The sequence below is a fragment of the Orcinus orca genome, chromosome 9, assembly GCF_937001465.1.
Source record: "Orcinus orca chromosome 9, mOrcOrc1.1, whole genome shotgun sequence".
Taxonomy (NCBI): Eukaryota; Metazoa; Chordata; class Mammalia; order Artiodactyla; family Delphinidae; genus Orcinus; species Orcinus orca.
The window spans coordinates 14479429-14495424 of NC_064567.1; the positions used below are offsets into that span (position 1 = coordinate 14479429).

The following is a 15996-nucleotide window of genomic DNA, read 5'->3' on the forward strand; positions in this document are numbered from 1 at the left end:
CAGCACAGCAGCTAGGGCTAGTGGTTTCTCTTTGCATGTCCCTTAGCAGTATTAAAGGGCAAAGGGGTTTTGGTTAAGGAGCACTTCTGATGAGGAGATTGACATATGAAGATGGAAGGACCAATCCTAGAACTGTATAGAATAAGTGCTACATTTATTCAGAACAGGAATAGTTCAACTATGGTTTAAGAAATAAACATAACTCTCAGGTGCCCCAGATGTTCATGTTTGCTTTCATGTCTGGGCTCTCGTTAGCAGCAGTACATGAATCATAAGCATTTTCTTGAACGTGGCCCCCATTTCAGATATGCTTCCCCACTGTAAGACCAGATATCTTGATTTTCGGTTTCAATATTAGGGTCAGCATCCATGCATCCTCTTTTGTTTTGTAGATTCCGTATCTGACGTTGCGAGTACCGAATGTTCTACGAGGGATGAACATGGCTCAAACGAAATTTGTCTTGACCATCTGTATAAGGGTTGTCAACTTAGTGAGTAACTTACTTAAGGACTTTCTAGAAGCAGAAACTTTATTAATAGTAATATGGCTAACATTTACTGTGTACTGTGTGTCAGGTGCAATGCTAAGAATCTTACATTCATCTTCTTTAAACTTCACATCAACCCTAGGTTCTGTTGTTAACCCATTTCGCAGATGCACAAACCACCCACTTCACCACTGCATGATATTATACGTTCTCCTTTTACAATTCAGTTTTAGGTGATCTGTTACGCTTGCTCAGGGACCCATCTTTTTACACACAAAAAGCAAACAAAAGTATCCTAGCAGACACATTTTCAAAGTTTGTGTCCTGTCGTGATTTAGGCATTGCCTCTCTTCTGGGCCGTGGGCTCTAGTCGCCCCTCAGCGTGTGTACTGAGGGACCCGTGCTCTACACGACCGACATCTTGTGTGTCGTTGCAGTCAATGAGCCACCCCTGTCCACACTGTTGCCTCCCACCAGGATTCCTGCAGAAATGTTTCCCACAGGGCTGCTTGGGGCACAGAGCTGCCCTCTCACTCTTACACCGCTCTTTCCCTTTCATGCCTCCACCCCAGGCCTAGGCATCATGTCTGATTCATTTGCTTGATTACCTAGTGGTCTTAGACGCATTCACCTTGTGTCTGAAGAGGAGATTCTGCCCTGCGTTCCCTAAATCAAAAATCTTTAACTTTAAAATATTTTCTTTTTAATTATGGTAAAATACACATGACAGATTTTACCATCTTAAATATTTTTAAGTGTGCAGCTCAGTAGGGTTCATTACATTCATATTGTTGCACAACCAACCTCCAGAATTCTTTTTATCTTGTAAAACTGAGACTCTGTACCCATTAAACAACAACTCCTCCTTTCCCACTTCTGGCAGGGAAGCCCCTGGCAGCCACCATTTTGGTTTCTGTCTATAAGTATGACTTCTCTACGACCCTCGTATGAATGAACTCACACAGTATTTGTCTTTTTCAGACACTGGCTTATTTCACTTAGTACAGTGTCCTCAAGGTTTATCCATGTTGTAGCCGTTGTGAGAATTTCCTTCCTTTTTAAGGCTGAATACGATTCCGTTGTATTCTATCACACTTTGTTTATCCATTCATCCATTGATGGGCGCTTGAGTTGCTTCTCCCTTTGGCTGTTGTGTATAATGCTGCTATGAACACAGGTGTACAAGTAACTGTTTGAGATTTGCTTTCAGTTCTTTTGGGCATATACCCACGAGTGGAATTGCTGGATTATATGGTAAATGTATGTTTAAGTTTTTGAGGAACTGCCACACAGTTTTCCATAGCAGCTGTAGCATTTTATATTTTCACCAGCAGTGCACGAGGGTTGCAGTTTCTCCACATCCTTGCCAACACTTGTTAATTTGTTTGTTTGTTTGTTTATAGCAGCCGTTCTAATGGGTGTGAGGAAGGTTATACTTTTTGAGTCAGCCAAATCCCAGGCAGTGCCACTCTGGATTTCCTTGTGATGTCTAAGCCTGCCTCTTTTTATTCTAAAGTAGTAACACATCTTTTAGACATTTCAAAACGGTTGAAACATAATGCAAATTGTGAAAAATAGAACTGTTTTCTGTACTCCTGTATTATGGACTTCTAACATTAACTCATTCTTCAGCAAGCATTCATTGAATGGTCATCTTTTTCATGCCCAGCCCTCTGCCAGTGAAGCAAGGGAGAAGTAAGCTAAACAATGATGCAGGCCTTTTTTCAATGAGTTTGTTGTTAAGGTGGGGCATCAGAACAGCCACAAATTTGGGAGCTCCCTGGCTCCCTGGCAGTGGTTAGGACTCTGCACTCTCACTGCCGGGGGCCCGGGTTCCATCCCTGGTCGGGGAACTGAGATCCCACAAGCTGCGCGGTGCGGCGAAAAACAAACAAACAAAACATGCACAAATTAGAAAACTGCGTAAAATGAGTAAATACGTAAATAAAGGACAAACTGAGTCCCGAGCACTGGCTGAGGGAATACAAAACACAAGTCAGTTCAGAAGAGCACGAGATTAGTGAGGGAATTCTTCTGGGAGAGATGAATTTTAGGTCAGGGCTTCAAGGAAACACAAAAGCAGTTGCCTATGCTGGAGAGCAGTTTGTCTCAGTAAATCCACGTGTGGGGTGCAGAAAGGGTAACTGTAAATTTATAATGATCTCAGATTTCCATGTGGGTAACATGGCTTTTTGGGGAGCAGAGAATTTTGTTTTCTGATGAGTCTCCATGGGTAATAATGGAACCTGGAGTTTGGGGCAATGCAGGTAGGGGCCAGCATGAGCACAGGTGTAGCTGGGAAATGTGCCTGCAGGGCAGGATGGGAAAGGTGGGCCGTGAAAGGATGGGGAGAGTCAGCAGTGAACTTGGCCGAATCGCTGAGACTTCTTTTCTGTCTTTTTAGAGAGGTGCAACAAAGTTCACTTCCACCTGCCCTACCGGTGGCAGATGTTACTGGAAAACACCTGGATGGACCTCCTGTTCATGGAGGATATTGAGAAGGCCTTCTGTGACCCCCAAGTCTGCAAGTAAGTTGGTGGCCGGTCTGACTTGTGAGATGCACAATATCATCAGAAGAAAGCCCAGTGCTATGCTTATGGGAAGAAGAAAAAGCAGTTTTCCTTCAGAATCCCATTCAGGTTAACTCTTGAGATAAAAATGGCAAATGCCTGCTGAGTTAATGAAGAAAAATACATAAGTGGGGCAGGTTTGAAGTCACTCAGAGCCTGGCTATTACAAGGGACTCTGGGAGTATTTGCTAACTCAGGTGAAATAAACAGGGACACAAATATGTGTTTAGTTAATATTTGTCAGTGTGTCCCGCAGAACAACACAATGCGTAGGTTGGTTTGTATTCCTATCAGCTCATCGTAGGACTATTACAAGTACTAAATGATGAGCTCAGAAGAGCTTTGACTTAATTTCATAGTTTGAGAAAATGATTTGAGTCATTTCATATCGTTCTAGGGCAGGATTTTGTTGTATACTTTAGCATTTTATACCTTCCTCTGTGTTCGCTATTTCCTCTACCCTGGAGGTTTCTAAGAGGCTACCTTATATTTCTGCTTCTATTAGGGCTGATATGGGTGATACCACCCATGACCATATTTATAAGCTGCATCCTGTTTTACAAGGACATTCTTTGGGGGGAAAAATATGGATGTGTCGTCGTCTGCAAATTTAGTGAATTTTTGGTGGAGATTCTGTGTTGCAACCTTTTGCCACTAGAGGGTGGCGTCAGCTGTTTTGCTTCTAGGTGTATTTCTCCCCCCAGGTATATCTGAAGCAGTGTTTTTCAACCTTAGCGCTATTGACTTTTGGGACCAGATAATTATTTGTTCGCGGGGGGAGGGCAGTTTAGCATCATTCCTGGCTTCCACCCACTGCATGCCAGTTGTGATAAACAAAAACGTTTTTCGACATTGTCAGATGTTCCCTGGGTCACAAAATCGCTCCTGGTTGAACATCACTGAGCTAGGAGGTGTTTCATAGAGCAGTAACTCTTAAACTTTTTGGTCTCAGGAGCCCTATAGAGTCTTAAAATGTATTGAGGATCCCAAAGAACTTCCGTTTATGTGGATTATAGCTATTTATATTTACCATATTAAAAATCACAACTGAGAAAAATTAAATATTTACTGATACATTAAAAATAACAATAATAAACTCATTCATGTTAACATAACATTTTTTGATAATTATATATCTAACTTATATACAGTTATATGCATATATAACTGTATATAAGTAAAACTATAAAAATAACTTTTCCAAAACAAAACAAAACCAAATTCACTGAGAAGACTGAAATTGTTATATATTTTTGCAAATCTCTTTATTGTGAAATCAAACATCATGTAGCCTCTGGAAAACTCCATTGTGCACCTGTGAGGGTATGAAGGTGAAAAAGACAGGTGATGTCTTAATATCATTATGAAAATAACTGTGACCTTGCTGGCCCCCGAAAAGGTCTTGGACCACACTTTGATAACTATTTGAATAATAATTGAAAAAAACTGACCTACTGTGAGTTTCTAACTGACTTTCTAACAAACATTGAGCCAATCCATTGTTTTGTGTGGGCACAGTTGTCTATGGGGGATATTTTTTGAGGGAAGAACACATTCTGTGACACCGTTGAATATGTGGGGCAGGCAGGTTACATTACCTCTCTGTAGTTCAGTTTTTTCTTTTATGTGTAAGACCGAAAGGTGTATAAGGGAAATTCAAAGATCCCTTTCAGCTCTCAAGGTTTAATTCTATCCTCTTATTAGGGAAGACCAGAGTGTAGAAAACAGAAGCATTCTGTTTCAGTGAAGCATTTTGTTAACACTAAACTTTTCCCTCTCAGCATTTCTATTGGAAATTATAAAATCAGTTTCCAGAAGATGACTTGTGATTATAAACCCATCCGACGTCTCTCCACGCCTTCCTCTGTCACAATGCCGGCCGGTTCTCTCTTCACCACAAAATGGATTTGGTACTGGAGAAATGGATATGACAAATGGGTTCAATATGGAGAGAAGGTGAGTACCATTCCTCCTTGTGAACGCTCTTGTATAAACTTGCCAACTTCAGAAGAAACTAGTAGTACAGTGTCTGACACCCACGTGGTTCCCCGTGGAGCATGGACATGGTAGAGGAAGTGGTGCTTTTTTACATGATACCCAGCAAGCACGGACTCCGACTGCATCATAAAAAATTATAATTATTTTTAAGGAACTCCTTGATCCATGAGCCAGCCAATATCCTTCTTTCCTTGCTATCGGGGCCTGGGCTGGAACCTTGAGCTAGCTTTCTATGTACTAGTACGTAAATGTACAGAGACTACTGCTTTCAGCCAGAAGAGGAGGCAGGACTGAGAAATCAGAAGACTGATATAGATGGTTACTAGGATGCAGTCAGAGTCTGGATTCAGATGGACTAGAAGATTCTAGACTTACCCGCACAGGGACATAGTAAAGGGAGAGAAGTTTATTTTTTTTAATTTAATTTAATTTAATTTTTTAAAATATCTTTATTGGAGTAGAATTACTTTACAGTGGTGTGTTAGTTTCTGCTTTATAACAGTGAATCAGTTATACATATACATACATCCCCATATCTCCTGCCTCTTACGTCTCCCTCCCACCCTCCCTATCCCACCCCTCTAGGTGGTCACAAGGCACCGAGCTGATCTCCCTGTGCTATGCGGCTGCTTCCCACTAGCTAGCTATTTTACGTTTGGTAGTGCATATATGTCCATGCCTCTCGGGAGAGAAGTTTAGATAAGCAGAGCTTCTGTCTAGTATCCTTTCTTTCCTTTGGTTCATAGGATTAGAGAGAGAGAGAGAGAGAGGGAGGGAGTGAGCTTAAGTAGGCAATGAAATCAGAGTGATGAGAAAGAGAAAAGAAAAGCAAGAGATGGAAATGAAGCCAAAGTAGGGACGAGGAAATGCCAGCGTCGGATTCTCTAGGGTTAGAAGTGGATGGGCTACACATATGGCTCTGCGCTCCCTAGCTGTCAAAGCAAGCAAAGAAACACTATGTTATATGGTCCCCTGTGCCTCCATGAAAAGACCATTCCAGTTACTCAGGAGAAGCACGGCTTTTTCTCTGTTAGTGAGGCCTGAGAAAAGGGTCTCCTACGGGGCCACACAGAGGGGACCTTGTGTGCTGTGGTGAGTGAGGTCCTCAACCTTGGTCCCACCATCCGTGCAGTACATGGCGGTTTCCCAGTGGTCTTAGCGGCAGATACATGCTATCAAACAATCTTTCACAGAACCTAAATGAGCGAACTAGGGTGAAGCAGAGGTGCCCTGTGCAAAGAGGACGGGGCTCAGGGCTCTTTGCTTTCCCCTCCTGCGGTGACCTGTCAAGCACCTCGGCGTGAAAACCCCTGTGATATTTAGCTTCGTACGGGCTCTTCTTATATTTAAGCCGAGGATAGTGTCAAAGTGCAGTTCCATAAAGGTGATTCCGTGAGGTGCCTGTGGAAATAGAAATTATAAACTCAAATTCTTTAGCCTTGGTTATTAAATAAAATAATTAAATAAAACGAAACGAAATGAAATTAAAATAGTAAACTATAGGTCTCAATGGTTCTTATGTCAAATACTTGCAATTTTCAGTAAGATAGGGGAGAAGGGTTAGAAAATATTTGTATTCTAGTGACATCATGATCCCAGAGACCAAAAGGAACTTTAAGGGGTAAAAGATCATATTTAAATTTACACAGGTCCTGTCACTCATGTTCCCTAGTAAAACATCAAGAAACTTCCTGATAAAACTTCTTTAATATGAAGTTCTCCCTGGGATATTCAGTCTGTGTTAAATGCACAGTTCTAGAATGTAACTTTCTACCTACGAACACAAAAAATGTTATAGTCATTGAATCTGTGGCACTTGTCTGTTGTAAGAAATGGAATGTGTTCTTTGAGGATGTGAATAAACTCTTACTGTCTCATATTAGTTAGACCCATCATTATATAAATTGAGTGGGCACTTCTGTTATAAAAGAAAAAAAAAAAAAAAAAAGAAAGGAAGGACGGGAAAACAGGCCCTGGGTTTGGTGTTTTCCTTGCTGGTCATCCAAGTAAAATAAAAATGGTGGTACCGGGAGATCTGAAACACAAACATAAGTTGCAGCCTGGTTTCTTTCATAGTTCAGTGTATTATGTATTATGGTCCAAGTTTACAGCTGTTTGATGACCTGGTTTGATCCAGTGTACAGGTTAGAATATTTAGAGAAAAGAGTGGACTGAATAGCTTTCAGACAGAGCCCTACAGCTTTTATTTCTTGCAACTGAATTTTTAATAAGAGTTGTGCATATATGTATAGCTGATTCACTTTGTTATAAAGCAGAAACTAACACACCATTGTAAAGCAATTATACTCCAATGAAGATGTTAAAAAAAAAAAAAAAAAAAGAGTTGGGCAACTGAGATTTCCGGGTTAGGATCCTCTCTGGTAGGAACTGGGAGAAATAGAAACTTTTGCCAACAAAGGGTAGATGCATATGTTTGACAGTGAACCCTCTGGAAGGTAGAATTGATATATGGCAGTTCAGGTGCTTAACCAGGACTTGTACCTACATGGATGGTGGACCAGGAGAGGACGGTGGGCAGCAATGGTGCAGGATGGAGTTACAGCAGGAGTGACTGGAGGGCAGAGCCAGGTAGCAGTCATGGGCTTTGCATCAGTCAGGGGGTGCAGATCCAGACCCTCAGGATGTTTACCAGCAGATAGCCAAGCTTAGTAGCTGTGAAAGCTGGCCTTTTGGGGCAGGAGTCCATGACCTGAGGGAATTGCCCAGGACAAGGGCAAGCCATAGCTCTAGAAAGCCGAGATCAAGGCAAACATGTAGGCACAAGACAAAAGCCGAGACCTGGTAACTGAAACTGAGGTATAAATTCAAGTCTTCTGGGAGAATGCATAATTGAACCCTCTACCATTCATTCATTCATTCACTCACCCATTCAGAACTGGAGTACAGTGAGGGCAGAGCCAGAGGAATGTCCCCGTGAAGCATGAGAGGCTGTGCAGATGCTCAGACACTAACTTAATGGCCTTGTTCTGTCCGGTATGACAGCCACTAGCCATATGTGGCTATTTAATTTTTTTTTTTCCCCCCAGAGAAGGAAGGATTTATTACTTGCAGCAAGGAAGAAGAACACGGGGGATCTTTCCCAAAGCAATGTCTCTGGGGCTATTTAATTTTAAACTTAAATTAATTAAACTTAAATAAAATTAAGAATCAGTTGTTGTCACACTAGTCACACTTTAAGTGCTCTACCAGCAGCTGTCCCAGCAGCCACATGTGGCTCGTGGCTACCGTATAGGACAACACAGAGAAATTTCCACTGTCAAAGAAAGTTCTAGTGAATATGGCTGAATGGACCCTAAAGCCTTGCTGGTCAAAGTCAGGTCCGCAGAAGACCAGCAATGTCAGTGTCATCTGGGAGATGTTCAAAATGCAGGCTCTGGGGCTTCCCTGGTGGCACAGTGGTTAGGAACCCGCCTGCCAATGCAGTGGGCACGGGTTTGATCCCTGATCCGGGAAGATCCCACGTGCTGCGGAGCAACTGAGCCCGTGCGCCACAACTACTGAGCCTGTGCTCTAGAGCAACTAAGCCTGCGAGCCACAACTACCGAGCCCACACACCTCGAGCCCGTGCTCCGCAACAAGAGATGCCACGGCAATGAGAAGCCTGTGCACCGCAAGGAAGAGTAGCCCCAGCTCGCCACAACTAGAGAAAGCCCGCTTGCAGCAACGAAGACCCAATGCAGCCAAAAATAAAATTAATTAATTAACTTTAAAAAAATGCAGGCTCCATAACTCTTCCCCCACTTCCCCTGAATCATTATGCAAATTTTAACAAGATCTGGGTGATTTACATTTACATTCAAGTTTGAAAGGCTTTGACCTAGAGTTTGCAGATTCCTTCCAGCCAGGAACAGGGTTCTGCAGAGCTGAGCAGGCAGTTGAGGGGTACAGGACTTTGGGGATGGGAAATTAAGGCAGAGATTCAAGTCATCAAACCAGGGTACCCAGGGCCCAGTGGTCCCGTGGTAGGATGCTGCACTTTCACTGCTGAGGACATGGGTTCAATCCCTGGTCAGGGAACTAAGATGCTGCAAGCTGCGTGGTGTAGCCCAAAAAAAAAAAAAAACCACAAACAAAGAAAACCCCCAAAAATCCAGGGTGCCGAGAGGTGATGGCTGCCTTCCCCCACCCTTGCTCGCAGGTGTTTGCCCACTTAGGCCATTCTCTGGGGTCTGAGGAAGGCATATGGTTTCCCAGCGAATCATCTAATCATGGAAACTCAGTTTCCTGCTGCCCACCCTGGATGGCAGTCTCTTTTACAATCATCCCGATACATGTCCCAGCAGCCGTTGCAACGAACATCGTTGTGGTATGACGTAATTGTTCATGACTGTAGTTCAGAAAGTTCTGCTGAAGTTAGCCTTCTCGTTCCTTCCTCCCATTTGTCCTGGTTCTACCTCCAGAAACACGTCAAGTTTATTCCTGCTTTGCACTGTGTGCAAATACTTGAACCCAGTTTTCCTGTGCCACCATGTTCCTCTCCAGGCTAAGAGACCTCTCTATCTGGGACGCCTTCCTTGGAAGCTTTCGTTCTGGTTCTCCCCCTTTACATCCTGCAGACGTTTCCATTAGGGAAGGGGAATGCGATGGATGTAGCTGAAGCCTGCAGAGTCTGGCCTGTCATTAAAGGGACTGGGAGCCCCTGCCCACCACCGGCTGCCAACAGGATCTTGCTGTCATCTTCCATTCTAGATCACGAGGAACAAGAACTCCTTACCATGAGATATTGGGAACCCCTGCTCTTGGGGGCTTATATCTGGTCTGTCATCCCTGACATAGGGTGGGGACAATGGAATGGTGACCTAGTCTGCCCCCTTGCTAGGATAACACACTTCCCTTTACTTCCCTTTCTGGTGTTCAGACCCATCATATGTGCCTTGAGGCTGGAGATTATATCGTTCCATTTTGGGGGTGCCCCTTTCATTATAGCCGGAGGAGAAGGGCTAGGTCACTCTCATTTGGACAGCAGTACACCTATTGGAGTTTTACATGCCATCATACCAGCTTTAAACTGTGCTTTCTCATCGTGTGATGGGCTGATAGCTGTGATGTTCTACTTCATGGCAGGATGTTGGATTCTGTTAGACATCATGTCTGCACGTTGGGTACCAGTTGCTCTGTACACTTGAGTCATATTTTATGGAAGGTGTAAAGACTTGCAAAGAGCTTTGTTTTTTAGGCCTCCACCAAGGGTATGGTCAGTTTCTGCAGTGTAGAGCATGCTCTCAGCCCCGCGGTGGAGACTACAGAAGGGTGTGACGTGGTCCCACCCAGGAAACTTGGCAGTCTGATTTGAAAGGCAGGGTGCATTCCAGTTCAAATTCCACGGCTAAAATAAAGTTATATAAAATATCATAGTAGAAATTTCTTAAAAGCCTACCCTGAAGTCTTTACCTTTTTTTTTTTTTTTTTAATTAGAAAGACAATGAGCACATTTCAAACATCGACTCTTCATACCTGGAGTCTCTGTTTCTATCCTGTCGCAGGGGAATTGTGCCATTTCAGGCGGGTTCACAAAACTACGAGCTGAGTTTCCAAGGTAAGTCTTTGTGTTTGGCAGTGGTGCCTGTTGCTGGAATCCAGCCTGTGGCATCCGCGTGGGAGTGGGAATGGAGTAGCCCGGCGTGCTGCGCTCAGGACCCGGGTTCTTTTTAGCAAGGCAGGCAGTTCCGTGGGTGGGAGCCAGTGGCGGTCAGAAGACCTGTCCTCTGGAGCCTCGGCTCTGACGCAGAGTAGCTGGGGACAGCACCGAGCACCCTGTAAAATGGGGGCATTGGATTACGTGGTCTCTGGGGGTACTTCCGGCTCTGCCAGTCTTAATTTCTGACTCTAGGTGGGCTGCTTCCCAGACTGAGGCAGAATTTTCAGGTGCTGATGATTGCAGCAGAGACCTTGGGCCTGTGGGTGCCTTCTGAGTTTTATTTTATTTTATTCATTTATTTATTTATTTTTAAATTTATTTATTTTATTGTATTTATTTTTGGCTGTGTTGGGTCTCCGTTGCTGCGCGCGGGCTTTCTCTAGTTGCGGCGAGCGGTGGCTACTCTTTGTTGCGGCGCAAGGGCTTCTCATGGCGGGGGCTTCTCTTGTTGCAGAGCACGGGCTCTAGGCGCGCGGGCTTCAGTTTGTGGCCCGCGGACTCACTGTGGGATCTTCGCGGACCAGGGCTCGAACCCGTGTCCCCTGCACTGGCAGGTGGATTCTTAACCACTGCGCCACCAGGGAAGTCCCCCTTCTGAATTTTAGAACCTTGCTGTTCCTTTTAGGCTTCATCATCTAGGTCAGTGGTTTTATCCATCCCCTTTTCTAAAGACTTTGCCTTCCGCCATGTTTATTTGAGCCTCCACAGGAAGATTTTCTGGTTACCTTCTACCCATCTGTCTGTTGTGTTTAGTAGAAAACCAGGGCAGAAACTGCTCTCCCTCTGAATGTACTGTCCCATTGGCTGTATCCATGGGACACCCCCTGCATGTGGTCAGATACTTGCCTTTCCAGGACCCAGCCCTATAGGTGCTTTGAAAGAGGTAAAGGAGATTTTGTCAGGTCTTTGACATTCCCAGGTTGTACCTGAGATTTGGGTCCTGTACCAGTTATGGTGTGTTAAGTCATATAGCTTTGAAGGGCCATTATACCAACTTCTGTGGAAAGCAACCTGGCAATACATATCAAGAGATATTAAAATATGCTTGCTTTTTTATTTTCTCAGGAATCTTTCTAAGGAAATAATTCACAAGAAAAAAATAAGCTATAGGCATAAAGGGCTCTGTTAAAGCCTTACTTATAGTACTGAAGTAGAGGAATAGCTTGTGTACCAGTAAGGTAGTGACTGAACACATTAAGGTATTAAATTTCAGTGGAGTATTGGGCGGTTGTTAAAAATTATAATTATGAAAACTGTGCAGTAAAAGCAAAATTTGATATTGTTAAATGAAGAAGACAGAACCCCAAGTTTGTATTTCTTGTACTTTTTGGTTTTTATGTTATATTTAAAACAGAAATGAATTTTTTAAAAATTTAACGTGCATGATAAGTGCAGGAATGTATGCATGTGGACCAAGACTAGACGGCAATAGAGAAAAATAAAAATCTCCTCTGTTGGATGGTCAAATTAAAAATGTGCTTAAATTAAAAAAAATTTTTTTGGTGGTATTCTCTGTGGTGAAATGTGGTGGAGAGGTGAGAACCAATATACCTTGTTCCTGAGTCTGAACAATTTTAGCTCCATAATTTTGTTCACTTGGTTCATAGAAACCAGTTCAGAGAAGTTTGCAGTGTTCCAGACTACTTTCTTTCTACTTCTTATTTGCTCTTATTCATTAAACTAGTATTAGAGTGTCAGTTGTGTGTTAGGCCCCGTTCTGGATGCTGGCAAACCAGGCAACTTCAGAAACTAATTACAGCTGCGGGGAAATTGAAGCAATGTGAGGAGGCAGAAAGAGGATGGAGGAATCATGGGAGAGAGCCTGCTTTTATCTGAGGAGGAAACTTTGGAAGGGAGGGGGCAGCCCATGCACATGGGAAGGAGGTATGTAAGAGATGAGAGAAGATGTTGAAACTTAAATATTTTATGAGCTGGAAACCTCGAGAAGGTTTTGAGCAGGGCTGTGGCATGATCTGATTTGCTCTTTCTGTCATTGTTTGTTTTGTTGATGTTGATGTAAAACTGTACTGAGGCGTAATTGCTGCAATAAGATGCACCCATTTTAAGTGTGCAGTTGGATGACTGCTGACAAGTGAGTGCAAATACTATTCTAATCAAGATCTAGAACGCTCCCATCAATCCAAAAAGTTTCCTTATGCCCCTTTGCAATCGGTCTCTCCTCTGCAACCAGTTTACTTTGTCACTATAGATTAGTTTCCATATACATAGAATTCCATATACATAGAACCTTGTAGTGTGTACTCTGCATATGGCTCTCTTCTCTCACTCAGAATACTGTTCTTCACTCATCTATGTTGTTGCATATAGAGTAGTCCTTCCCTTTCCACTGCTGAGTAATATTCCATTGTAAGGATATACCATGGGGCTTCCCTGGTGGCACAGTGGTTAAGAATCTGCCTGCCAATGCAGGGGACACAGGTTTGAGCCCTGGTCCGGGAAGATCCCACATGCCACGGAGCAACTAAACCCCTGCGCCACAACTACTGAGCCTGTGCTCTAGAGCCCGCGAGCCACAACTACTGAGCCCACACGCCTAGAGCCCGTGCTCCGCAACAAGAGAAGCCACCGCAATGAGAAGCCCACGCACAGCAACCAAGAGTAGCCCCCGCTCGCCACAACTAGAGAAAGCCCTCGCTCAGCAACAGAGACCCAACACAGCCAAAAATAAATAAATAAAATAAATTTTTAAAAAAATGGATATACCATGGTTTGTTTAGCCATTAACCTGTTGATGGGTATTTGGGTTGTTTTCACTTTTTGGTTCTTGTAATAATGCTACTAGGAACGTTCAAACGCAAGTTCTCGTGTGGATGTAGCTTTTCATTTCTCTTGGATAAATACTAAGGAGTGGGATTGTTGGATTGCATGGGCAGTGTATGTTTAACTTTATAAGAAACTACCAAATTGTTTTCTAAAGTGGTTGCACCGTTTTATACTTTCACTAGCAATGTATGATGATTTACTTTTTAAAGAGCTCATGCTGCCTGCAGCTTAGACTTAGGTGTACAACATGTGTGAATTGAAAATGACATTTCACATTTGAGGAAGGAAAAAACTTCTAAGATATAGCTACCACATTCCAACCCATAATCGTTGAAGCCTGTCATGGGTGATGTAATCTGGCTGCCCTGGCTCTCTTTACCACCTGACTTTGATTTAAAGATTAGATTAATTCAGGAATGCTCATTTACCTCTTTGTTTTCTGGGTCTTATACTAAGGGCAGTGAAGAATACAAGTTTTTATCATGAGTAATTTCCATCCAAAAGGATTTTCTCGATTCTTACATGTACAGTTGAGTCATGAATATTTGCTGTGTTACTAGCCTCTGAAAAATAACAATAAATCATTTCCTAGGACTGATTCTTGATTTGTGTTTTGTTCTTTCTGTCTAAAGGGATGATTCAGACAAACATAGCTTCCAAGACCCAAAAGGATATCGTCAGAAGGCCGACGTTTGTGTCTTACTGGGATGTGGAGCAGGTGAAACATGGACAAGTGTGAGTGTCTGGAACGCTGCTTGCCGGCACACGTTTGAGATGTTAACACGTTGACCTCGTTGAGTCGCTCATGAATCTGGACCCTGTTTTCTGAAATGTTCCTGCTCACATAACACTGCAATTTCCTTTTGCTTTAACGATGAGTGAGGTACTTGCTAAGCGGTACAGCATGACTGAAAGAATTCTAGAGCAGGAAGTCTGTCTTTCCCTCCAATTCCTGGGGGACTTTGGGCAGATCTCTTACTCTGGGCTCAGCTTCTTCAGCTGGGAACGGCTGGTTGTTCCCAGGAAAGAATCAAATGCACAATTACTGGGGTTTTGTTTTGCTGTGGGTTCTTCTGGATATCTTTAGTTTTGTTGAGTGGATTTATAGGGGGTGGGAGGCTGAGAAAGAAATGGAGAGAAAAAAAGGGATGTGGTAGCTGCCTGAGTAAAGAAAGGCTTTGGGGAAAGATAAAGTTGATGAAAGGGGCTTTGCAAAGGAAATTTTGCTGTGGGGATTCAGTGTGACGCCTCTGTCTGCTCATGAAACTCAGGCAAACCTACATTGCTCATGAACATTTTTGGAGTTGGATTTTTTTTTTCCTGGGTGATGAGTGATTATGTAAAACAGACATCGAGGCAGGTGTGAAGTCTGTGTTCTAATTAGGTCCTTTTGGTTGTAAGAATTAAGGTATTCCATGGAAACGGGAAGTTACAAAAGGGATAAACGTGGTGTAGTAGCGAAAACAACGTTTTACAAGCCAAGGCTGGGGAGCTGAGCTCTCTGAGGGCCTTAGGACCGGGAGTTGGGTCCCAGTGCTGCTTTAGGGCCTGAGCAGCCTGGGGTCACAGATCTTTGCCTGTGACCAGGTTAACGGCCGGACTCTGGAGCTACATGTCTAGGCTCAGCTTCTGCCTGCTGCTTATTAGTTGTGTGCATTTGGACAAACTAATCACTCTGCATCCCCCGCATCTGTAACATGGGCTTGATCCTAGTACATATGTCAAGTATATCTTAGCTGCTTTTCTTCTTATTCTTATTCCCCTGCTAAGAGACTCAGCAACCTTATCTGTATCTATGTGCATATCTGTCTTTATATCTCCTAAGACTTTTCTCTGGCTAATGCTTGACAATTTTAACCTCATTATTCCAATCTTTTTTTTTTTTTTTTTTTGGGTGGTACGCGGGCCTCTCACTGTTGTGGCCTCCCCCGCTGCGGATCACAGGCTCCGGACGCGCACAGGCTCAGCGGCCATGGCTCACGGGCCCAGCCGCTCCGCGGCATGTGGGATCTTCCCGGACGGGGGCACGAACCTGTGTCCCCTGCATCGGCAGGCGGACTCTATTCCAATCTTTATATCCCTTCAGCTGTACCTTCTGCCGCTACTACCCAATTTTCTCTGAATTTCTTAATTCCAACTCCCAAGAATTAGAATCGGATCAGCCTAGCCAGCTAAGCTTCCCTCCAGTTCTTTTAACATTCAAATGAATAAAGTAAAAATATCGCAGTGTTGAGAGGCGTCAAGTACACTCCCACCTGTCTCCCCTAGCATAATCCTCCACCTCTTCCCTCCCCTCCACAAATATCAGCTCCTCAAAGCTCTTGAAATATTCTGTATGATGAATGGTACGTAGTGATACTAAATAGTCAGCTAAGTGAGTGAGTGAATAAAATGAATTGAGAAAACTGTTCGTGGGCGGCTGTGGAGAGAACCAGCTTGAATCTTGCTGTCATGAGCCCAGAGGGGACACACTGCTTTAGGACAGACTAAGGGCTGT

The 15996-nt window shown here is 43.5% G+C and overlaps 1 protein-coding gene across 2 annotated transcripts in view; it reads left to right on the forward strand.

The window, feature by feature from the left end:
- The window catches only part of ZC3HAV1 (zinc finger CCCH-type containing, antiviral 1), a 67049-nt gene that overhangs the window by 36990 nt on the left and 14063 nt on the right, over nucleotides 1-15996 (forward strand). For both annotated transcript variants that reach the window (XM_012533919.3, XM_033432373.2), the window contains exons 5-9: nucleotides 393-491; nucleotides 2893-3016; nucleotides 4840-5014; nucleotides 10493-10613; nucleotides 14132-14234. In XM_012533919.3, coding sequence (XP_012389373.1) covers nucleotides 393-491; nucleotides 2893-3016; nucleotides 4840-5014; nucleotides 10493-10613; nucleotides 14132-14234 — 622 coding nt within the window. The remainder of the gene's footprint in view (nucleotides 1-392; nucleotides 492-2892; nucleotides 3017-4839; nucleotides 5015-10492; nucleotides 10614-14131; nucleotides 14235-15996) is intronic.